Source organism: Macrotis lagotis, chromosome 1 (assembly GCF_037893015.1).
Source record: "Macrotis lagotis isolate mMagLag1 chromosome 1, bilby.v1.9.chrom.fasta, whole genome shotgun sequence".
In the NCBI taxonomy this organism is placed as follows: Eukaryota; Metazoa; Chordata; class Mammalia; order Peramelemorphia; family Peramelidae; genus Macrotis; species Macrotis lagotis.
In genome coordinates this window covers 310,258,663-310,283,972 of record NC_133658.1, presented here as the reverse complement: position 1 = coordinate 310,283,972, position 25,310 = coordinate 310,258,663, and the positions used below count along the sequence as shown (strand labels likewise).

At 37.8% G+C, this 25,310-nt stretch overlaps 1 protein-coding gene across 1 annotated transcript in view; it reads right to left on the bottom strand.

The window, feature by feature from the left end:
• LOC141505512 (ATP-binding cassette sub-family C member 11-like) overlaps positions 1-25,310 on the bottom strand; it is a 71,973-nt gene that overhangs the window by 28,965 nt on the left and 17,698 nt on the right. Inside the window, exons 10-13 of the mRNA XM_074211403.1 lie at positions 16,153-16,260; positions 14,901-15,176; positions 12,314-12,385; positions 616-740 (exon numbers count right to left, since the gene is read on the bottom strand). Coding sequence (XP_074067504.1) covers positions 616-740; positions 12,314-12,385; positions 14,901-15,176; positions 16,153-16,260 — 581 coding nt within the window. The remainder of the gene's footprint in view (positions 1-615; positions 741-12,313; positions 12,386-14,900; positions 15,177-16,152; positions 16,261-25,310) is intronic.

The window sequence follows — 25,310 nt, the reverse complement described above, 5'->3', positions numbered from 1 at the left end:
ATGACTTGCCCGGCATCATGCAGCTAGTAAGTACCTGAGGCTAGATTTGAACCCATCTGGAGAAGTCTTCCTGACTCCAGCATTTTTATCTACTGTGTCATCTAGCTGTCCTTTATACATCTATGTGAGCCATCCAGTGCTTTGTTGAGAAGGTAGTATAGAAAGAAATTCCAAAATCAAACTTTGACAAATCAAATGGCCATCCAAACATTCCCCTTAGCCCCTGCAAAAGTTAAGCAGCTCTCTGGGAAAGACCTCTTACAGTACAGCTTTGGAATAGAGTCTGAGGGCTTATTCCCTATATACTTCTACTTGAGAACAAAGAACAAACATCATCATCATCATCATCATCATCATCACGCACAAAGAATGGGGTGGAATTTGGGATAGAATAAGGTAGATACAGAATATATTTCATACTTTCTTCAAGGATCTTTGGTTTCACTGATGTGAGTTTTCCTTTGCTCAGTGCAATTTGGTCATCTATATATAGTTCCTCACTTCCTAGTGAAATTGGGGATCTTAACTCCAAATCTATCCTGGTCTCATCATCCTAATAGCATATCTGTGGTCATTGCCACCCATCAAATCCACAAAATTGTATCTGAGGTATACCTGGCTTTATCGTATTTTTCTCCCATGAGTATGTTACTTTGGACAGTCCCACTGAATATCCATGCTTGCTGGGGGACATAGGCCAAACTTCCATTCACCCCAACAGTCCCAGCAAGTAAATTCATCTAGAATAGAAGGAATAGCCAACATAAGAACTAAGACATTAGTGAGGGACCAGGATGGCTAGTGGAGAAGGCACCAATATCAGTGTAATACTCATCACAATACTGAATAAGCAGTGTGACCATCAGTAATATTTCCTTTCTCTGGGCCTCAGAATTTCTGTTTCTGAATGGAGATAATACCTGCCCTAATGAGAAAACTGGGGAGTTGTAAAAAATAAATACAATTCTATTCATGATGCATTTCTAGCAATAAATAAATTTATATTTTTTGTTAAAGATGTTAAATGTCTTCTACCCCATTACAGCAACATGATTTTGCTATTTTATGACTTGGTGATTAGCTATTAATGATCAAAACTATTTTTTAAATGAGACTTTGGAGGAAGAAAATCTAGTATTTTTAGGAAAGGTCATATTACTAGATGAAAGTGTGAAAGAATAATAACTCATATACTCACAGCACTTTATGGTTTATAAATCCTTACCAAATCACAGAATCATCAACATGACTCTAAATGGGAACTTAAAGGAAATCCAGACCAACTTTCTAATTTGGAAAGAGGATGAAGGGGGGCAGCTAGGTTGCACAATGGTTAGAGCACTGGCCCTGGAGTCAGGAGTACCTGAGTTCAAATCCGGCCTCAGACACTTAATAATTACCTAGCTGTGTGGTCTTGGGCAAGCCACTTAACCCCATTGCCTTGCAAAAAAAAGAAACCATAAAAAAAAGAAAGAGAATGGAACATGATGGCCTAGAGTAATTAAATCATGACCCCCATAGGGTCACACAGATATTAAGTACCAGAATCCAGATTTGAACAGAGGTCCTCTGATTGCAAATCCAACATTCTTTTGTACCACATTGCCTGAAATTCAAAGAGCTGATCTAACAACTACTAGGATTAAAGTTCACATTTCTTGTAATTGTTCAGTCATTTCAGTCATGTCCAACTCTTAGTGACCTCATTTCTTGGTAAAGGTACTGGAGTCATTGGCCATTTCCTTCTCCTTTCATAGATGAGGAAACTAAAACAAATAGGATTAAGTGACTTGCCCAGGAACACATAGCCTGTAATCATCTGAGGCCAGATTTGAACTAAGTAAGAGAGTCTTCCTATTCCAGGCTTGGCACTCTATTTACTGTGCCATTTAGCTGCCATATTTCTTAAAATATCATATAGAAATAGAAGAAAAGCTAGATCATATACTTTTCACAAGTTATTGGGGTAGGGAAGGGGGAGGACAAAAATTCTTTTCCAAAGCAAACGGGAATAGAATGGCAAAAAAAGATTGAAAACAGGACATTTCCTCAACCTCTATAAACTTGGGGCACCCTCTTCCACAAACATAAATACTATCAGTAGAGGAGTGAATCAGTAGGAGAGTGAATAAGTACAAAGATTATAAAGAACTGAGGAAAACTGAATAAAATGACTTGCCCAGGGTCATACAGCTACTAAGTGTCTGAGACCAGATTTGAACTCAGGAAGATGAGTCTTCAAGACTTCATGTCGGGGCAGCTAGGTGGCCCAGTAGGGGCAGCTAGGTGGCCCAGTGGATAAAGCACTGGCCCTGGAGTCAGGAGTACCTGGGTTCAAATCCAGTCTCAGACACTTAATAATTACCTAGCTGTGTGGCCTTGGGCAAGCCACTTAACCCCATTTGCCTTGCAAAAACCTAAAAAAAACAAATAAAGAGTAGATAACCTAAACATAAAGAATGAAGACTTCATGTCTAGCAATCTATCCATTGTGCTACCTAACTTCTCTTGGTCAAGTGATATGAAAAAAGTTTCCTCCCTCCACTCAGTTCTTCACAGAAGTGCTATGAACCACTATATCATAACATCAATAACATCAGATTTTTTTTTATGTTGATTGGTTTGCTGAATTTTTTCTTTCCTTTAAAAAAAATTCTTGGTCAAGGCACTCTGGGTAAAAGGGTGGATGATGTAAAACAAAAGATATCAATTAAAATCTATTTTTTAAAACCTCCTGTTTTGAATCCTGATTCAAAATCCAGGATTATTGCCATTACATTGCCACTACAATGTATTATTCAAAAAGGTATTTTTTATTTCTCTACCTTCTTCTTCTCCTCCTTACCCCCTCCCTAGCACCTTCCCCTCTACCACCAATTGTAGTTATGCTGCTAAAAATGCCTGTTGGTTGAATCACATCTTGATCACTAAAATAGGAGAATTCTCCCCTTTGGGAAAGATGTGCTATGCTGGACCATAGATTAAGAAAATCATTATTAGCTACCAAAAGCCCTATTTTTTCTGTGAAGTTCTCTTTATAATTCGTAGGATCATAAGTTCAGAGTTGGAAGATAATTAAAGGCCATCTGGGGGCAGCTAGGTGGCACAGTGGATAGAGCACCAGCCCTGGAGTCAGGAGTACCTGAGTTCAAATCCGGCCTCAGACACTTAATAATTACCTAGCTGTGTGGCCTTGGGCAAGTCACTTAACCCCATTGCCTTGCAAAAAATAAAAAATAAAAAAAATTTTGAATTAAAAAAAGGCCATCTAGTCTTAACTCTTTACTTCAAAAAAATAAATGTTTTGCTTGATTTTTTAGAGGTTAAGTAATTCATGTAATTTTTTTGGTTGCCTTTGGTTTTTTACATCATAATCGTTCCTAACAGAGGAAGGTAATTATTAAGTGTCTGAGGCCGGATTTGAACTCAGATACTCCTGACTCCAGGGCTGGTGCTCTATCCACTGCACCACCTAGCCACCCCCCAAGTATTCTTTGATACATAACACTGACTTCATTTTAGTTTTATGAGCAAGATTCTCCAAACAGGCATTTTTCCCTGCCTTTTTCCTTTGCCTGGAATTTTCATTTCCCCCCCTTGGCTTCCCTGGCTTCTTCTTTCAAACCCCAACAAAAATCCTGTATTCCATAGGAAGCCTTTCTTAATCCTTCCTCTGTTAATTATTGTTAAATTGTTTTTCGATCATGTGCAACTCTCCGTGATCCCATTTGGAGTTTTCTTGGCAAAGATACTGTAGTGGTTTGCCAGTTCTTTTCCAGCTGATTTTATAGATGAGGAAACTGAGGCAAAAGGGGTCAAGCTATTTGACCAGTGTCACACAGCCTCTAAAGAAAGATTTGAATTCAGGAAAGTGAGTCTTCCTGATTTCAAGCCTGGTAGTCTACTGCACCACTTAGCTGCCCCTGTTAATTATTTCCTATTTATTCCATATGTAGTTTGTACATATACATTTATTGTCTTCCCCCATTAGTCTGTGAGCTCCTTAAGGGTAGGGACTATCTTTATTTATCCCCAGCACTTAGTAGGTATTTAATAAATGTTTATTGACTAAATTATCCTCCTTCAACTTGTTTTGAATTTTAGTTTTTTTATTTTCTGCATCTTTTTCAAAAAAAAATTTCTTTACCTCATTCTTTACATTATTTATCTTTTCTTTTTTTGTCTATTCTTTGATTCATGACCCTTTTTTGTATTTACCCTTTCCTTATTTGCTGTATTCCTCATGAAATTAAAATTTCTGAAGTCCCTATTTTGAGGTATCTTTCAAAGTTTCCATGTTACTGCCTTGTAGATCATATTCCTTCCCCACTCTTTTTTCAGTTGTGTCTCACTCTTTTAAATACCAGTTCTTACATGTGAGAGAGAAGATACAAATATTGCTCCATGGTAGGAATTTTCCTATGACCCTGATTCTACAGTTTGTTCCTACCCTTTACCCTCCCCGTGATCTTTCAGTTTTTTTGCCAGTTCTCATGAAATCTCTTCTCTGAATCTCTGCCCTCTCACTTCCCTGTGTGTCAGTGCCCTCAGGAACTCTGCTTTCCTTTCTGAGGCAGAGCAAATGGTTTCTCAAGCACCAAAACCCTTCAGATTATACCACTTATCAGGAACCCCACCACCACAAAAACAAAATTTCTACCTTTATTTTCCCCTGTTTCAATCTCTCTCTCTCTCTCTCTCTCTGCCTTCTAATCTATTCTCCTGTAGGCCCTCACCATTCTGAGAGACTTTAGGAGTTATTTTCCTTTTGTTGTTGACCTTTGACTTGATTAAGGTATAATATATATTCTCCTCTATCTTCATTTTCTTGGGTCTTCCCTTTTATGCACTCTTTCTCCCATTCTATAGTTGCTTCACCAAAAAAAAAAATTGATTCACCTTTATGCAGGGTGTTGTGACATTTAGCTAATTGCTTCAGGCCTGCTCCTTCCCCAGCATTTCTTTTTTGTTTGTTTGTTTGTTTTTTTATTTTTGCAAGGCAAATGGGGCTAAGTGGCTTGCCCAAGGCCACACAGCTAGGTAATTATTAAGTGTCTGAGACCTGATTTGAACCAGGTACTCCTGACTCCAAGGCCAGTGCTTTATCCACTACGCCACCTAGCCGCCCCTCCCAGAACTCCTTTTTGATTTTCACTTTCAGGTTAATTTTTTAAGGAATTAGAATTGTGGGTAAAGGTGTAATCATCTCTATGTATAGCTGAAATAGCACAGGTCATGGCATTGAGGAATTAAGAGGTCAGGGAGTTTGAAAAGGAGTAACAGTTAAGGGCAGCTGGGTGATGCAATGGACAGTGCTGAGTTTAAGTTCATATATGATCTCAGACACTTACTAGCTGTGTGACCCTGGGCAAGTTACTTCCCCTTGTTTGCCTCAGTTTCCTCATCTGCAAAATGAGCTGGAGAAGGAAATGGCAAACTGCTCCAGTAACTCTACCAAATCACCTCATATGGGATCATGGGGAGTCAGGCATGACTGAATATAGATATATATATATAGATATAGATATAGATATAGATATAGATATATTTTATATATATAAAATATATATCATTCTTCATGGTATAGTAATATTCCATTACATTCATAAAGCACAATTTGTACAGTAATTCTCCAGTTATTGGTACTTTTTAACTATTATAGATAATGCTACTATAAATATTTGCATGCTCATTAAATTGTCAAAGAAGTATTTTAAACAAGGGAAAGATCTGCTTTTAGAAGAGTTTATGAGAACAGAAGTACACTAACTCACTACTGGTAGGGCTTTGAATTAGACCAAACGTTTTGGAATTGTGCAAAGAAGTTACAACATTGTTCTTACCCTTTAACCCAGTGAATTTATATCCCCAAGGAATTTACTGACAATAAGGAAAAAACCTATTTTTATGAAAATATTGATAGTAGCATTATCTGTCAGAGAAGGAAAGGAAAAGAGATAGAGGAAAGGGGAAAGAGAAAGGAAAAAAGACGTTTGCGCTTAGACTAGGGGACTTTAATATTCATGCAGATGTTCCTTCAAACTCCTCAGTGTCATGGTCTATTTCTTCATTCCCCCTCACCTCATAGTGATGGTCATACCATTTTCCACAGCTGTCCCATTTCCTTAATCAAAAATCCAGTCTTACCTCTCTCTTTGGAATTTCTAATCTTTTTTGCATCATGAACCCCACTAACTGCCTGGGCCCTTCTCAGAATCTTTTTAAATGAATAAAATGAAATAAAAGGAATTATAAAGGAAACAAATTATATTGGAAAAAAAGATATAACTTTTCTCCATTATAGGGCTGTGGACTACAGGCTATTTACTGACTTTATATTTATTCTCTACTACCCTGTTAAAATGGCTGATCCTTGTGAGTTGGGATCATTTCATTCTTTGTATTTCTGTCCCTAGAGCCTAGCACAGGTCATGATGTAGAGCAAATCCTTACTAAATACTTTTTTTAATTGAATAAGTATTCTTTCAATAGTCATGCCTAACTTTTCCTTGGTAAAAAAATCAGGTAACTTATAGAGATGCATGCTCACTCTTACCACCTCCCTAAGGGATCATTTGGTCACTAATAGCTTTTGAAAGATCAAAGCAAAACACTAGGAAATGGGTGACCCAGATTCTATACATGGTTCTTTCTTAAAGTGTGACCTCAGGCAATTATTCTCTCTCCTTGTTTCCATTTCCTTCTGTAGAAAATAGAAATAATTATTCCAATGCTGTTTGGAAGACCCAGTGAAATAATGGAATGAAATCTTGAGAAATCAAAAATACATGAGATCTTTGCCAAATTTACAAATCCCAAACTAAGGAAACATTTTCTGTTCACTTCATATAAGTATATTCTAATTGGACAACAGCATATTTAAAAAGTGTAGGACAAGAAGCAAAATTAAAAAAGAGAGAAAGAAAAAGTAGACCTCTCTAAGAGAACAATTTAATCTCCAACACAAAAATCTCTCTTAGTGAAGACATTAATTAATCAGTGGGAAAAAACATAGAACTCAGTCAAAACTTGAAGAGAAATCACAGTTTTGATATTTGACTAATCATGAGATCACTGACAAATCTCTCAACTTTTCTGTCAGTTTCCTCATCTGTTAAATAGGAATAGTGATATTTGTGCCCCCCCATCCTAGGTTTATAGTGAGGATATCACTAGCAAATGTTAAATGCTTCAGTAGCAGCAGCAGCAGCAATATGCATTATTAGAGTACTCCAAAGTTTGCAAATGGCTAGCTAGCTGGTGAAATGAATAAAGCACTAGACTTGGACTCAAAAGAATCATCTCCCCAAGTTCAAATCGGACCTCAAACACTTCCTAGCTATGTGATCCTGGGCAAATCAATAACCCTGTTGGCCTCAGTTTCCTTGTCTATAAAATGAGCTGGAAGAGGAAACAGAAAATCATTCCAATATCTCTGCCAAGAAAACTCCAAATGGGGTCACCAAGAGTCAGACGTGACTAAAAAACTACAACAATAACAGCAAAATTTAGGAAGCCTTTTGCAAAGATTGTTGTATTTTCACCATAACTCGGTTGGTTCTTGTCCTTCTTTAATGAAGAAGACCAAAATGACATCACTGTGTTTGAGAAAAATTACAGTGTGTCCAACAGACATTGATCTGACTGATCAGGCTAATATGAGCTCAGAATGCTCTTCCACAGATCAGGCACAAATAGTCCATGTAAACACCTGAGGGGCTTACTCTAAACTTGCGAATGTCACATTTCTTTTGACCTGCTTCAATTCTGCCTTCCTCATAGAATGCAGCACTCTCACTGATGAGGGTACACTATGTTGGGTGGTCCTGTATTAGTGTCTTCCATGCTGTACAATCAATTCTAAAACTCTTAAGAGAGAACTTCAGGATTTCCCAGTATCTCTTCTTCTGACCCCCTTGTGAGCTTTTGCTCTATGTAACTTCTCCATGAAATAGCCTTTTTGACAAGCAGATATCTGGCATTCTGATAGTGTCCAGTCCATCATAGTTGAGCTCTCTGTAGTAATGTTAGAATACTAGGCAGTTTAGCTTGTGTCTGGTATCTTCTCCTGCCAGAGAAGATTTTCCTAAGACAATTTAAATGGAAGCAATTCAGTTTCCTGATATGGCACTAGTAGATTGTCCAGGTTTCACAGGCAGACAGCAATGAGATCAGGAAGACTTGAGTTCAAATTCAGACTCAGACACTTAATACTTACCCTATTCCTCCATGTATAAGACACTCCCATGTATAGGGCACATCTTGACTAAGGGACCCGAAATTTGAAAAAAAAGGATTACATAAAGTTATTGAACTCAAGTTTTATTCATCATGAAATTCAAGGACCTTTTGCTTATAGCATTCAGGCACCTTCTGGGTAAGTCTAGTGTGTGGATAGATGCTTAGTCCATTCCAGTTCATGAACTTGGAGCACCAATTGTGTCCTCCTTTGAAATCAATCACTTCTTTTTCATCAGCAATTCTTCTTGTCTTTTGCTGAACCAACTTTGTGGTCACTTGCCCTTTGCTCTTCAATCCATCTCTAAATCAGGTCATTTGACTGATTTGCCTCTCATGGCCTTCTTCTACCATGGCATTTTCAATAGGGTTTCTTCTTCCCATAGCCAATTGGAGGAGGACCAAATCACTTTTGCACACTGGATTACTTTGAACTTGAATTCAGCACTGTACAACAATCTTTTCAGAGCCATTTCTGGGCAGAACATGGCATAACATAACCTAATATACTGGTAACAAATGTGAAACAATGAATGCAAAGACAACAAGCACAAAAAAAAGCAGGAAATGCAAGTAAAAAATCTACAACCACTGGATAAGATACTTCCAGGTTTTAGACCCCAATTTTTTTGAAAAAGGGTATGTCTTATACATGGGGAAATATGGTACTTAGCTGTGTGACTTTGGGCAAGTCTCTTAACCCCATTGCCTTGCAAAAACAAACAGGCATTCATTCTTCTTGTAGATATTTTCCCTTTGGGGCCCTACTTTGGTTGAATGAATGCTTCAAGAGGATGAGTCTGTGATCAGTCCAGCACTTTACACCACACATTGCCTTTGTCACTCTCACATCCTGTCTGACCCTTCTCCTTACAATCACACAGTCAATTAGATGCCGTTTGCTATGAGGGTGTATCCAATAAGTTTTATTTCACTTAGGTAAACAGAAGGCAGTGTTTGTGATGAGAAAGTCTTGAGATGCATAAGTCTTCAGTGTAGGTGACCATTGGTGCTGCTGTTTCTAATGTCATTCCTTCCAAGGACTCCCTGCCATGTCTGGTAATCTGAGCCTACTCTAGCATTAGTTGTCCAGAATTATGAGTTTATCCTCTTTTGGTTCATTGATAAAGCTCTCCAATCTTCATAAAATTTTTCTTTGACTTCATAAGGGTTCAGCATGGTAGAAACAAAGGCACTGATGATGTAACATGACATTTTCCTGGAAGTGGCAATCTCATTGTCATGAACCTGTCATTTATTCCTTTTGGTAGGCATTCAAGTTTATTGACTATATTAGTTAGGATTGTAAAACCTACCCCAGGTTCATGGTGCTCCCCTTTGCTGCAGCCACATTCAGAAAAACATGTATCCCAGTAAACTGGCCTTCATTTGCCAGCCTTATTTCACTCAGGGCTGCTATTTGGCTATACCTGCTGAGTTCTCTTGCAACAAGAGCTATTGTTCTTTCAGGTCTATTGGGTCTTGTGTTGTCTGTGAGCATGAACATATTCCATGAACTGATAGTTAATGGAATCTTCTTTGAAGATTTTTTTTTGTGTCTTGACCATAGGGTGGGATACCTGCCTACCATGGTCATCAAGCATGGGTCAAGTAAGTAGACAATTTTGGGGGCACCTTTTCTAGCCCCTTCCTCACATCAGGAGGTAAGCAGTTCAATCCTTAAAAGGACTGCTTAGACACCCGGGGTCTGTCAAATCCCACTGCTGCTTCACAGTGAGGAGATGACCCTCCTCAGCTACCTATGTACAGAGTTGTGGCTACAGCTCCCAGTGTATCCATACCTGTTGCTTTGTCCCTTGTCTGTTGCCATAGGATTTTGAGATAGGAAGAGTAAAGTGGTATAGGTGATGTCTTTTGACGTGTACATAAATTGGATTTAAATGAGGCAAAGTTGCATGAAGTTATCCGCCTCACTCTCTCTCCCAATCCTTGTCCAGTGGCAAGACAGAATCAAGACAACTGGTGATGGTTCTAGATGCAGTGGATGACCTTGTTATCTTCATTGTCTATAACCAAACTCTACATACTCCAAGTAACCTGCTTCAGTTACCTTCATGACTTGGAATTAGTTGTGCTCCTCTGCCCTTTCCACCAGTGGAAAACTTCACATGCTTGGGGTAGAGCCGCTTCCCTTCAACTCACCATGGATTTAGCCCAGCTGTTGAAATGGTTTACCAGAATGTGGCCACTGTGCTGCAGCTTCTTGGAGTTGCGGGTGAGAGTTAGGTAACTCAAGTGGACATCCATCAAAGGTGGAAAGCAGCCCTGAAGAGGGCTCGGCAGCCTCACACCAAGGTACTAGTCTTTCCTGAACACAACCTACACCCCACAACCCAGTTAGCTTATATATTGCTATCCTTACCTTACAGCTAAGGAGACTGAGGTTCAAGTCTTCAATTCTCAATAGACTATACTCAGGACTTTTCTATCAAGATTTTCCTCTTGAAAAATCACTCCAACCCTGGAATTCACAACTCCAAAGTGCCTTTGTACCTATGGGCCCCTCTGCTTGTCCCTTCTTATGATTCACATCCTGTAATATCTCACTCTCCCTCCTTACCTTTAACTTCTTTTATATGTTGGCTTCCCTCATTGGAATTTAAATTTTCTTTTTGTTTGCATTTTTATTTCCAGTACTTTGCCCTTGCCTGTCCTATGGCAAGCTAATTGATTTGGATGAACTGACAGAAAATTTAAGTGACTTGCACAGTCACACAACTGAGGCTGGATTCAAATGGGGGTCTGTATGATGCCCAGCCCAGCACTCTGTCCACCCCAACCAGCCTGCCTAGAAAAATATTAACTCTGATTTGGAACTAGGCCCAAAGGACTATTAAACCATGCCTGCCCTTTGACCTAGCAATGCCACTACAGGTCTATAGTCCAGAAGAGATGAAAATCTGTAAGGAAAGGGATCTCTATGTATAAGGATATTTAGAGATCTCTTTTCTGTTGTCAAGGAACTGGAGATTGAGAGGATGCCATCAGTTAGGGAATGACTGAACAAACTGTGGTATGTGATTAAGATGAAATGCTGTTCAGTTATAAGAAAAGATAAAGAAGATGCTCTTAGTAAAAAAAAGTATATGAACAAATGAAATAGGAAATGTACTGTGTATAAAATTGTAGGATGATCAGACTGACTTTTTCTCAGCAATGCTGTGACCAAAAAAAACTCTGAAGGATTTATGATAAAGAATGATATCTATCCCAAAGACAGAACTGATGGTGTCTGAATACACAGATTAAAGCATATTTTTTACTTTATTTTTCTTATAGTTTCTCTTTTGTTTTTTTGGTGGAGAGGGATTTTTTAAGGCAGTGGGGTTAAGTGACTTGCCCAAGGTCACACAGCTAGGCAATTATTAAGTGTCTGAGGTTGAATTTGAACTCAGGTCCTCCTGACTCCAGAGCCAGTGCTCTATCCACTGTGCTACCTATCTGCCCTCTCCCTGCGCTGCCTATCTGCCCCCAATTACGTTTATTTTTACAACTTGACTTTTGTGGTAATGTTTTTAACCAATATCAAATAACTTTCTCGATGGGGGGAGTGGGGTGAGAGGAAGGGAAAGAATTCAGAACTCAAAGATTTTAAAATGCATATTAAAACTTGTTTTTGCATGTAACTGGGGGAGAATTAAATTAAATTAAAAAATAAAAATATGGGCTTGAATTTTTTTTAGCAAAGGATACATGGCAGGGTACCTCCAGAGAATTGTTTGTGTAAGGAAAATGTAAAATAGGATTAAGTTTTAAAGAAGTAAATTTACATGAATTCTCCTCAAGATCATTGACCTGTCAGCCAATAAGCATTTATCAAGCACGTACTCTTTGCCAAACATAGTGCTAAACGCTGGGGATTTAAATTTTAGAAAAGGGAAAGATAGTTCTTGCTCTTGAAGAGCTTAGGGTCTAATTGGGGAGACCACGTGCAAATTAAGGACTCTGTGTTATGGAGGCAAGATGCTGATCCAGGGAGGACTTAGGTATGGTAGGGGATGGAAGGTATTTAGATCAGTGTGAATAGAAATTATACCTGGCACATTTCACTTACCTCCCCCAATATAGCTGATAAGAGACAGCTTTTTCCACTTCCTGTGTTTCCACAAACCCCTAAAATCTTCCCCTGCGAGACAAATGAGCAATGAGTGAGATACTCCATAGCCCCAAAGCTACTGAAGCTCAAAACTTATTTATGTGTCCAATGATACATTTTATAGATGAGTAAACTGAAGTCTGGGGATGTTAAAATAAACTTTCAGTAATATTTCATATTAAGGTCCACAGAGCCTATAGTAGCTCTGGGGTCTGGGATCCCTTAGGACATTATACAGCTTTCATAGTTGAGAGGGCTGCCTGGTACATAAAAAATGCACTGTCAGGGATCCTTACATGGGGGTTAGTGACCCAGTTCTAATTAAGTTCAATATTGCTAAGGTAGCAAAGCTGTTAACAATTTTTAGCCACATTTGTGTTAGCAACAATTACTAGACAATGTGGAACCACCTATTACCCTAGATAAAAATATTTTAACCAAGGAATGCATTATCCATATAGGATGTTGGCTACAAAATCACAGAAGGGACTTGCCCTAGAGCAGCCCCTGAGCACCACCTATCCCCCTTTCCTCTGACACTGCCACCACTCTGTGGCTGCCTTTTATTACCTCCCAAACAGACTGTTTGCAGTAGCTTGTTGCTTGGGCTCCGTGCTTTAAGTCTCTCCTCACTCCAACCCATTCACTAGTCAACTGTCATAAGGATCTTCCTAAAATACAGGTCTGACCATGTCATCTTCCCACCAACCCTCTACCCCAGTAACCAAAATCTGATGGTTCCCTATTAAATCTGGATTCAAATATAAAATCCTCTGTTTAATTTTTTCCCTTTAATTTTTTTAAATTTATTTAAGGCAATAGGAATAAGTGACTATCCCAAGGTCACACAGCTAGGCAATGATTTAGTGTCTGAGTCTGGATTTGAACTCAGGTACTCCTGACTCCAGGGCCAGTGTTCTATCCACTGAGCCACCTAGCTGCCCCACTCTGTTTAATTTTTAAAGCCCCTTATAATCTTCCCCATCTACCTTCCCTGTCTCCTTACACCTTATACCATGTACTCTGCAATCCAGTGACACAGACCCTCTTGCTCTTACTTAAATACTATACTTCATCTTCAGACTCCTAGTATTTTTTATTGGCTGTCCCTCATACCTGGAACTATTTTCCTCATCTCCACCTCCTAAGCTTCCCCAGCTTCCTTAAGGTCTCAGTAAAAGTCCTACTTTCTTCAAGAAGTCTTCCCCATCTTAGTGCCTTGGCTCTAAGATTACTCTAATTTATTATATTATTGCATTATATTATATTGTATTGTATTGTATTGCATTGTATTTATTGTATTGTATTTTATATTATTATATTACATCATATTAATTAATTGTATTAATTTATTATATTATATTAATTATATTATATTATTATGTTATATCATGTCATGTCATGTAGTGTCATATAATATCACATCATCATGTGAATTATATAGATTTATATATGTAAATCTTATTTGTACATATTTCTTTCATGTTTCTTCACCCATGAAACTGTGAACTCCTTGAGAGTAGAGACCGTCTTTGCCTTTTGACAAATCCTCAGTGTTCAGGGTAGTGTCTGGGATTTAGCAGACAACTTTACAAAAGCAAGTTGACCAACTAACCTGCAATGGCTAAGCTAGAATTTGAACTGAGGTCCTCTGATTGCAAATCCAATAATCTCTCCACTATACTACTCAGCCCAAGGAACTAGAGGAGGCAAATCCTCCATGGTGGAATTTTAGATAACAGAACTAGATCAAAGGGCCCACTACTGGGGAGAATAGAATCCTCCTAAAACCCCTACAATTGCTCCAAGTGTCTACTCTACCTTTGTGTAAGGTGGGACTGAGGCAGAAACTGCCTTCACAGTTTGTCATAAGATTTAGAATCACAAGGGTCCTGATGAAGGATTCTAGAGATGGGGAAAGTGGAATCCAGATACAACTTTGTGACAGAGTTGGGATTCAAACCCAGGCCATCTAACTCCACAGCCCGTGCTCATTTTCTGTTTTTTTCTATTGCAGTTCTGTGCTCTTCAAGTACCCGGGGGGGGGGGGGGGGGAGAAAAAGAAACAAGTATTTATGAGAGCCTACTATGTGCTAAACACTTTGCAAATATTTCGAAAACTTGATTGTCAATTCTGGAAGGTGGATTATCCTCATTTTACAGTACAGGAAACAGGCAAATAAAAGTGAAGTGACTTGCCTGGGATTATACATCTAGTAGGCCAGATTTAAACTGAGATCTTCTTCAGTCTAGGTCTAGCTCTTTAGACAGTGAGTCATCTCACTGCTGCTACCTGCTGAAGACTAGACCTGATTGGTCTTTAAGGTGGCATGATCAGAGTCAGGAGAGCTGACTTGTTATTCTAGTTTTGTCATTCAATTGCTGTGTAACCTTAGGCAAGTTGCTTCTATACTTCCGGCTTCCATTTTATCCTGAATAATAAGAGAGCTTGGTCTATCTAGATAATCTCTTAGTCTCTTCCTGCTCTATAACTTCTGATTCATAGGTGGCATTTATTTTGTCATCTGAGCAACTGTAACTTTACCTTTGGAACCACAATGCTTATATTGTGCAACACTGGGCCAAGGCTGAGCTTTCTCTTTTCAGATGGGCTAAGCTTCCAAGTTGGTTGATTTTTCCCTTGATACGATCCTACAGCAGGTTTATCAGGGAAGTCCCCATCCCCATTCATCTCTATAGTGCCATTGCAGATCCCACTACTGTTCCATTCCCAAGACAAGGTAGCATTGTCCAAAACCAGTGCAGCAGAGCCTTCCAGTTCCTGGACATAAAATGCAGGGCATTCCTTCAGGAAAAATTTCTTGAAAGAAAGAAAAAAGAAAAATTCCTTTCACAATGTACAGGGATCTCACTAATACATCTTCAATGTATCAAAACTCAAAAATTTAGACAAATTAGAGAAAATGTTGTTATCAATTAGATGGTAGTCCAGACCATAGAATGGTTTCATTATTTTCAAATATAGATACGGGCAACTCTCTAAGACTAAATGATTGCAGAAAAGGTGCTAACCTCCCCTAAAGCTCCTGATACAAATGAATTGAACAGATCAAGTCCCTATACCTGCCAAAAATTATATAGCTATAGAGACAGAAATATATATGAACATAAACATATATAGGAATATATATTCCTATATATGGAGAAAGAAAAAGATTCCTAAGTTCAAGTAGAGATACTGTTGGATCTAGTTTAATGAATATAAAAGAATAATTTTTCAAGTGATTAAATGTTCATTTTTAGCATCTTAATTATTCCCTTTAAAATTTTGTTTATACTATTCAATACAGAGCATATGCTTTTTTCTATATATAATGCTGAAATTAAACTTTAACATAGAATAAAACTATAGCAAAGAACCCCAGATACCATCTAATGTAAACCCTACATTTTTCAGAAGATGATGCTGAGGTTCAGAGAGGGACAGTGATTGGTTCACTGTCACATAGAGTGTAGGATTAGAATCCAAGTCTCCTGAATGCTATACTAGTGGACCTTCTACTATATCATATTTCATCTACTCATTTCTTTTTGAAAAATCACTCTAATATCCTAGTGGAGTCAGAATTCATGAAGTTTGATTCTTCTTTACCAGTGGAAAGACAAGAAATTATTTGTTTTGGTACTTCTCTATATAGACTACCTTCCCTGAACATCCCAAAGAACTCAAATTGAATAGACAGCATATGTTAAGGGCAGGGTCCATCCAAAAGATGTCATTGATGATAAAGTACTGCTAAATGACATACCCAATTGACTAACAATATAAGGTTTACCTTCATTCTCTTTGCAGCTGACTGTGAATTTGTAAAGCCTTTGATAGAAAAAGGCACAAAGAACACAGATAGTCTCAGTGAATTCAGTGTTGCCACAGCAGTAAAAGCCTAGAAAAGAAAGGGAAAGGGGGAAAATTGTTTTTTAGGATTCCTTGTTTTGCAGGCACAAAAAATAGCCTTGCTAGTCTACATTGCTATGTTGGTACCTCACAGTGCTGCAGTATAGAGACAAATATTGGGATAATTCTATCCAATTTCTGTCATTTTCACAGATCTGCAAATAGGGTAGGGGAAACTAGAACTTTGGTCCAGGGTGTTGAAATTTAGAGTGATGTGGCAGCATTTTTATTCTTTCAATGGGTAGAAACATCTCATCTTAGCACCTAGTTAGCAAGAAAAATTAGTTAAAAATAGTAAACTACCAGATGGTGTGCTTTACACTAGGTGAGGTATTCTCTGGCCTGTCTCTAAAGCACTCCCTTTCTCAATGGTAGGCCTCCCTAGCAGTTGCCTTAGAATAGGAGAGAGGATGTAAAAGTGGGAGGAAGGATCGAGGAGGAAAGACAATGTTCCACAGTCTCAGTCTCTCTCTGTGGTACTGACCTTGGACACCAGAATTGCTCTTTAGTCTGCTCTGAAACTTTATTCTCATCATTCCCCCTTTGCTTCAAATGCTTTCCTCCCTCCTTTTAGCCTTTCCAAACCCCATTCTTCAAAGTTAACTCAAGGATCAACTTGTCCATTAAGTCTTTCCTGATCAACTTCAACACATCTAAGGATCAAAGAATATTAGAACTGGAAGGGATTATAGAAATTATCTAATTCAACCTCTACTTTTCTACTTTTATTCTGATCTTCTACAGCACTTATACTCTGAAACATAAAATCTAGCCCTTGATTATATAGTTAGCCTTATGTTAGTCTCTGATTAGTTGATGTTGTATGTCTAATCTATACTACCAAAAACCCCTCAGGGGAAGAGACTCTGCTTTAGAATTCTTCTGTCATCTCCCATTGCAAAGGACACATAGTAAGTAGATAACATCCTTGTTGACTTTGCTTATTTGACATTGGCTTGGCTTGTTGGTGTTGATTTTAACTTGTCTCCCTTTTGGTAAAATAGGTTCAACCATTGTAAATCTACATCCTGCTCAACCCTTGCCAAGACTATATTATTTGTTCATCTTTATCTTTCATTTTTTCTCTTGGGAACACCCCATTTACTAACTGTCTCTAAGCCTCTTCTGACTTTTTCAGAGTATAAACATTGGATCATCCTAGATGTTAACCTGTCTTATCTCTAATTCAATATAACAAACAATTCAATATAACAAACATTTATTAAGTGCCTATATCAAGTCCCTCACTGTTCTGAGAGGTAGGGAAAGAGAGAATAGGGGGATGGGAGGGGAGAGAGAGAGAGAGAGAGAGAGAGAGAGAGAATGAACTTTCATCGAGCTAAGTAAATATAAAATGATCTTGAATTGTAGGAAAACCCTAAACAAGGAGAACCCAAACTGAATATCAGAGAAGAGTTTTCTTGGCTTGTTTTCATGCCTTCACTTCCCTCCTTCAAAGGGATCCCCTCCTCTCCCTTTTCTATCAATAAAATCCTCACATTTTAACTGCCTTAGGACACTTGACTTAGAATATGTTCTAATCATAAGGCCAAAATGAGAATGAAAGGCTAGATAGGCCACAATAGTTTTAAAACAGGAATTTCTACACATCTTGTGATTGTTCCATAAGACAATTTCCCAGCTTTAGGCATTTTCCTCTGGTTGTCTCCCAAGCTTGGAACATTTTCTTTCCTACACTCTGACTACTGACCTCTTTTAAGTCTCAACTAAAGTCCTACCTACATAAAGCCTCCTCAATCCCTTTTAATTCCAGAGCCTTTCTTCTGTTAATTATCTCTGGTTTATCCTGTCTATAACTTGCTTTGTACATACTTTTTGTTTATTGTCTTCCCTGTTTTTGTTGTTAAACTATGACTCTTACCCAGAATCAAACAGAGCTAAAGGATGTTTTGTTTTGTTTTGTTTTCCCTTGTTATGGCTTATATCAGGTCAGTTTTAGCTCCTGAAGGAACAATCTTGACATTGTCATAGCTATGTCCTTTCACAGGAAATTTCTCTAATCAGGGAAGGTGAACTGAAAAAGTTTTTGCTGTTTCAATACTAAATCTATTAATTAATCTATTAATGTATTAATAGATTAATACTAAAACACCAATGAGTTACTCTAATTGGATGTAAGGATGAAATATCTTACAGTTTTTTAATCTGGGTTTGTCACCAACTCCATATCCTAAGCACTAGGTAGAATGACTTCTTAAGCTTGCCATTACCTTGCTAATAGTGATATATTCATGTATAAGATGAGGTCCTTTATGTCTCATTCTTTCAGGATTATGGGAAATTAATGTAACCTCAAAAGAGGGAGTTAGGATAAAAATGTAGAAGTTTTTTTAATTTAGTGAAATGGTAAAGTTTGAGAAAGCAACAAAGACTATTAAAAAGCTAAGTGTTAAGCTATATATATAGAAACATTTGAAAGTCAGTTATATATACATATATATATACATATTCTAATGGGATATATAGGCCTTGAGTATGTTTTAGTAATAAATTTTCAAAAATGGAGTAAGGATTTTACGTACAAGATTGTATTAATAACTGCAAAGAATTTTCAAATCATAATTTTTTCCTATTTTGCAGTTTCTGTCTGATAATATTAAAAGATAGAAGGGTATATTTTACAAATCATACTCTAATGAATTAATGAATGCTTTTTAAAGATTCTTCTTTAGTCTATTAATGGCATTGTCCATATAAAATAAAAGGATTAGGTATAGATAGAGAGTAAATAGTATGTAAAAACTGAAATTCTCTGAAGTTTCAGGTGAATTATGAGTCTTTGATGTACTTTTTATAACAGAATTAGCTCCATAAAGTTTAAGTTGGTTTTTATAACATGAGCAAATTACTAGAAAATCAAATTTAGGAAGTTAAACTAAATTGTTTTGAGTCTTGTTACTAACAAATTATTATCTAGAAAATCTATGAGGGGCAGCTAGGTGGCACAGTGGATAGAGCACCGGCCCTGGAGTCAGGAGTACCTGGGTTCAAATCTGGCCTCAGACACTTAATAATTACCTAGCTGTGTGGCCTTGGGCAAACCACTTAACCCCATTTGCCTTGCAAAAACAAAAAAGAAAATCTATGTAAGGGTCTTGGAATCAGAGAAGTGAATCTGCTAGAAGGAGCTTCCTCCAGAGCTGCCTTGAGAACAAGGCTTATTCCAGAATTTCCAAGGGATGATGTTCCCAGGGATCATATGACTACATGTGACAGCTAAGACTAAAGTTGAAATGAGCTGATTAAATGGACATTGGGAGTGAGTTACAAGGAGCTTTAATGTTATTTAACATGGATAATCATTAAAGTATCACTTTGTTTTTTGTTTCATGATGTTGATGTTTGCCTAAAAGAGAAGCATTTTCTAATTCCTTTTATTTATTGTTTTAGGACAGATCCATTCTTCTGCAGCTTTTGATTAGCTGAAAGTCTATTTTCTGTTTTCATTAACCTCATCTGGTCAAAACCTGACTTCTAACATAATAATATTAACTGTCTGACATTCCTCAGGTAGAAGCCAAAGGGAAGCTTGAAGTTCCCTAAATGATTACCCAGTTAAGACTTTAGTTACCTTGGTGATAGAGAAATCTTCCCTCTCAATCAATTCACTGTGAGCCTCTAAGTAATATAATCTGTAACTAATTTAGATTATCTTTAGAGTCTGATTAACAAACTTTGTCTTTTTAAGGGAGGTGTGAGATTATGCCTCTGTTTAACTAAATTTGTTTAGTTTTTATGACACTCAAAGAAATTTGGGATTATAATTTTTTTTTGTGATATTCCTCATCACAGTATGCTTGTTTCTTGATTGTAAATTTAAGTACTCCAATTTAAAACCCCTGAGACTTACTGAAATTGATCCCTCTGGGAAAAATGTGTCACCAATCTGGTTCCTACGACTTCTTGAATGAACTCTATCAAGCTTGAGACAAGATAGAGGATTCATTCCATGGATTCAGGTTGTTTTAGTTAACTATCAGTTCCTAAATTCACTAAAACTTTTTTGTTTGAGCACTGCATTTCCAGGACCAAGGTTGTGTTTTGTGATTGTGTGTCATGTCTTTTATCAAATGATTTGTATGTGACCGTTGGCCAGAAATCTTTATCAAAATCCTATGTGATAAATCCTACCAGAACCTGGAGGGAGTTTTTCCTCCTTTCCAGTTTGCTCTCCTCTACCAAATGACTTAAAAAATTTCTTTCTATATCTCTTTCAGATTTTAGAGTCCATTCTCACAAACAACAGCAGGTGCCTCTGCAAAAACCCTGAAGCAGTACCGGGAACAGAAGTTTGGCTGGAACATAGAATGTATAAGTGAAACTAATGAACTTAGTCTGGAAATATAGTTTTGAAACTGAATTATGAGGAGCTTAGGAAGAAACAGAAGAGTTTACATTTTATCACAGAGGCAATAAAGGAGTCATGAGTAGAAGGTGAAGTGGTTATGATGCAGAGAGGAGATTTGTAATTGGAAACATTTTGTAATCATTTAAACTGTTAAATTTTATAAAAATGTGTGATGTGAATTGACTCCTATTGTTCCATTCCCCCAACTTCTAGGCTTTTACCTGGTTTCAAAAGGATTTTCCCCTTTGCCCACAGTCCCCTGACACTTCTGTACCTAGAGAGTGGGCAAGACTATAAAAGTCTGGCCTGGACTCCCCTTGGGCATGGGCAGTCTCACCTGAGTCTCAGCCCAGTCAGTTTTCCTGGCTTTCTTTCTCTTTCTCTCTCTCTGTCTCTTTCTTTCTCAGACAAACCTCACCCAGCTTATATTATTCTTATGCCCTCTAGCAGCTTATAAACTACTTGCTGTTTCTCCTGGAGGAGATAGGATTTTAATCTATATACTTTGCAGGCTTATATAATAAATCCTGAGCAGTTTTAAAATCCTAGCGCTGTGTGTGAATTCTTTCTACCATTCAAGGCCTCTCAATTTTAAATTAACAACACCAACCCCTGGCAACATTTTGGCAAACCACAAAGAGATATTGAATTTGTCCCTGAATCTGCTCAGACTTCTAATTGGTTAGGGAAACTCTGAACTAGGCCATCTTCCCCAGATTCTTAGCAAAACCCCTTCTATTTGGCCCCTCTCTTGCTCCTAGGAATTCAAGGGGAGGATGACTGTGAGGGCAGTCAGTGGTACAAGACTGTATGTTTTGGGTTTGACCAGCTGATAGCTGGGTCATTGACATTGGGGTCACCTTTGTCTGGGTTGAGCAGGGCCCTTTAAAGGGTCTACTATTTGGGGAAAGACTGCTGTCTTGGACTCTATGGACTCTTTCTGGGACTGGGAAATTCAGATTTCATTTTAAGCCCTGTGCTAATAAGTTAAGATCTCTGCAGTTGGATAACTGAGTTTGATCTGTGTAAGGTAACTGAAGAATGCATTCAATTATATCAAGGAATTTTAATTACTGATTATTTTAAAATCTCAATATATATTTATGAGGATCCTCAAGAAATCCTAATTGATTCTAAAATCTTTTTTCTAATTGGTCTTAATTGGTACAATTTGAAAATATTATAAATATATGTGTGTGTGTATATTTAAAAATATATTTTAAATCAGAGATCTCTCTGTAGTTTTCAATGAGTCTTTACATCTCTCTGCTAGCCAGAAGGGCTGAAAAAACATCATTAGGTTTGAGATTTAAGTGAGCTGGCCAGAGCTCCTAAAGTCTCACTACACAAATGGATCAATGTGTAATCTGTTCAAAAAAAAAAATTTTGTCTGTGTGTGCCTATGTGCATGTATACATGTGTCTAACTGTCTAACTCTCTAGTGTAATTCAAATCTGAAATAGCTCCTGATTGTTAGACTGAGTTAATTTATAGCCTGGTCAAAAATGAAATGAAAGTTCTGAAACATTTATTCCTTTTATTTGGGTTTTGGATTTGTTTTAAAAAGATTAATTTAATATTAAGTTATCAAGCTGAGTCTACCACCTTACTAGAGAATTTTAATACCATTTGATCTCAGTTAGAAAGCGGGAAGACAATTTCTTTCTTTAAATCAAGTTAGTAAATCAGGAATATCTTTAGGAAGCTTTTTAAAGCAAACCACACCTATCTACCAGCAAGACAAAAAGACATAATGGCATACTTTTATTTATCCCTTTACTTAATTTAATGGACTCCTTAAAAGCTCAGCACAGTCTACAGATGAGCTGCTCCTAGTTCTCACTGGCTTAGAAAAGCTGAGCCCCCCCCCCCCACACACACCACCATGGTTTACTTTTGAAAGAATATGTACTTGTGTTTAATTTAGAAACTTTATGATAAATACCTTTGTGAAATGTTCTGACCTGTGCACTAATTTGTTTTAATTTTTTGTTTGTTTGTTTGTTTTTTGCAAGGCAATGGGGTTAAATGATTTGCCCAAGATCACACATCTAAGTAATTATCAAATGTCTGAGGTGGTATTTGAACTCAAGTCCTTCTGAATCCAGGGTGGTGCTCTATCCACTGCTCCACCTAGCTAGCCCCTAATTTCTTTTAATTTTAACCTAATATTGATTAACTTGTATTCAACCTGTTTTAATTAATGAGACTTTAAGTATTCTCTTGGGTTTATAAAAGGAAAAATGTATTTATTTGAAATTTTTGTTAACCGAACTGGGCAACTTGTTGTTTCATCTCTTGTGATTGTAAAGTGCCATAAGTCAGTCTGTTGCTATTGTCTTGTTCCAAGTAATATTAATTCTCTTGGCTCCTGGAAATAAAGGCTAATTGCTCTTGGCCTATTTTCCCCCCTGTGTAAATTACAAACTTAGAAAAATAGAAGTTAGGATGTTAGAAGACTTATACTATGATCAAGATGCTTTAAATATTATTTTGTAAAACTCAATCATTCATATGTTAATTGACTTGAATACCTGGTTGGTCTTACTTTTGTTTTATTACTTTGGAATTAATAACACAGGTTGCAAATGTAAAGTCACCTAAGACATTCTAATGGTTTTTAAAGAATTCTGAAAGCAATAGGTATCTGTTTTAAACAGGATTAATAACTAAATGGGTTCATTGTAAAAAGATGCTTTTATAAAAATGCAGTTCTAAATGTGAATTAGGATTATCATATTAAATGCAGGTGGAGTGACCTTTGAGGGAACAGCCTTTCAGCATCAGCTGGCAGACCTGGATCCTGGCTCATTGAAAAGGATTGTCTAGGGGCAGCTAGGTGGCGTAGTGGCGTAGTGGATAAAGCACTGGCCTTGGAGTCAGAAGTACCTGGGTTCAAATCTGCTCTCAGACACTTAATAATTACCTAGCTGTGTGGCCTTGGGCAAGCCACTTAACCCCATTTACCTTGCAAAAACCTAAAAAAAAAAAAAGATTTGTCTATAAGACCTCTGCCTGTAACAGACATCTAATTAAGGGAACATGACCTTGTGTCCCTTTGTGCTCTTATGGCAAATTACCATAATCATGCCAGGTACTCAGTAATTAAGTATAAGCCTGAGTCACTGGAATTCATCTAAAATCCTTAACAGTTGACAAATATTTAGTCTCCTATTGGTCTATTTTTTAACTGCTTTAAAGGACAGATACATTCTACAGCTAGAATTTTTGTTCATTCTAAACATGGTTAAAGTTAAAAAAATTTTTCTTTTTGCAAACTACTTATTAGACATGTGCAGTTTTAAAATGATTTTCCAGTGCATTTGTTTATACCATTCTTAGAGCTTTTGATTACAACTCAATGTGACAATCATTAATGAATCTGTGTTATTGTAGAATCCATCATCTTATGAAAAGTATTCTGAAACTGACTTAGGATCATAAATTATAATTCTTGTTCTTTATAGACCTCCTAGTTTTTTTCCTATTTACTAGGCCTCTGTTAAATAGCCCTCTCTGGTTTTATCTGCTCGATCATTTTTCTGAGATTCGTTTCTCTAGGTTACCAGCTGTACATCTACAATAGTGATTTCTGTCATACCAGCTATCCAGTTGTACCAGGAATTTACCTCAATTGAGCTCCCTTTGCAATGCATTCCCCTCCAAATGGGTCCTGAAAGGTCCAGATGAACCTGGGTCCCAATAATTTGAGGGGGGAATATGATGCAGGATTTATGAACATAGGAGATTTGTAATTGGAAACAGATTTTTGTAATCCTTTAGATAGTGTGAAAATATTATCTGCTCCTGTGATGTAAATTGACTCCTATTGTTCCATGGTTAAATGTAAATTTGTAACCTCCTCATCCCCCCCCCCCCAACTTCTAACCTTTTACCTGGTTTCAGGCATGTAGAGGGGGAGGAATTTCCCCTTTGCCTACAATCTCCTGATCCTTCTGCACCCAGAGGGTGGGCTAGTGAGCAGTCTCACCTGAGTCTCAGCCCAGCCAGTTTTCCTGTCTGTCTGTCTGTCTGTCTGTCTGTCTCTCTCTCTCTCTCTCTCTCTCAATCTCTCTATCTATCTATCTCTGTCTCTCTCTCTGTCTCTCTGTCTCTGTCTGTCTCTGTCTCTCTGTCTCTATCTCTATCTCTGTCTCTCTATCTCTGTCTCTGTCTCTATCTCTCTCTATCTCTGTCTCTCCTCTCCTCCTCTCTCTCTCTCTGTGTCTTTCTCCTCTCTCTCTTTCTCTGTCTCTCTCTCTGTCTCTCTCTCTATCTCTGTTTCTGTCTGTCTCTCTCTCTGTCTCTCTCTCTCTCTCCTCTCTCTCTCTGTCTCTCTGTCTCTCTCCTCTCTCTCTCTCTCTGTCTCTCTGTCTCTCTCTCCTCTCTCTGTCTCTCTCTCCCCTCTCTCTGTCTCTGTCTCTCTGTCTCTCTGTCTCTGTCTCTCTGTCTCTCTCTCCTCTCTCTGTCTCTCTCTCCCCTCTCTCTGTCTCTCTCCTCTCTGTCTTTCTCTGTCTCTCTCTCTGTCCCTCTCTCTCTCTGTCTCTGTCTCTCTCTCTGTCTCTGTCTCTCTCCTCTCTCTCTGTCTTTCTCTGTCTCTCTGTCTCTCTGTCTCTGTCTCTCTGTCTCTCTCTCTGTCTCTCTGTCTCTCTCTCTGTCTCTGTCTCTCT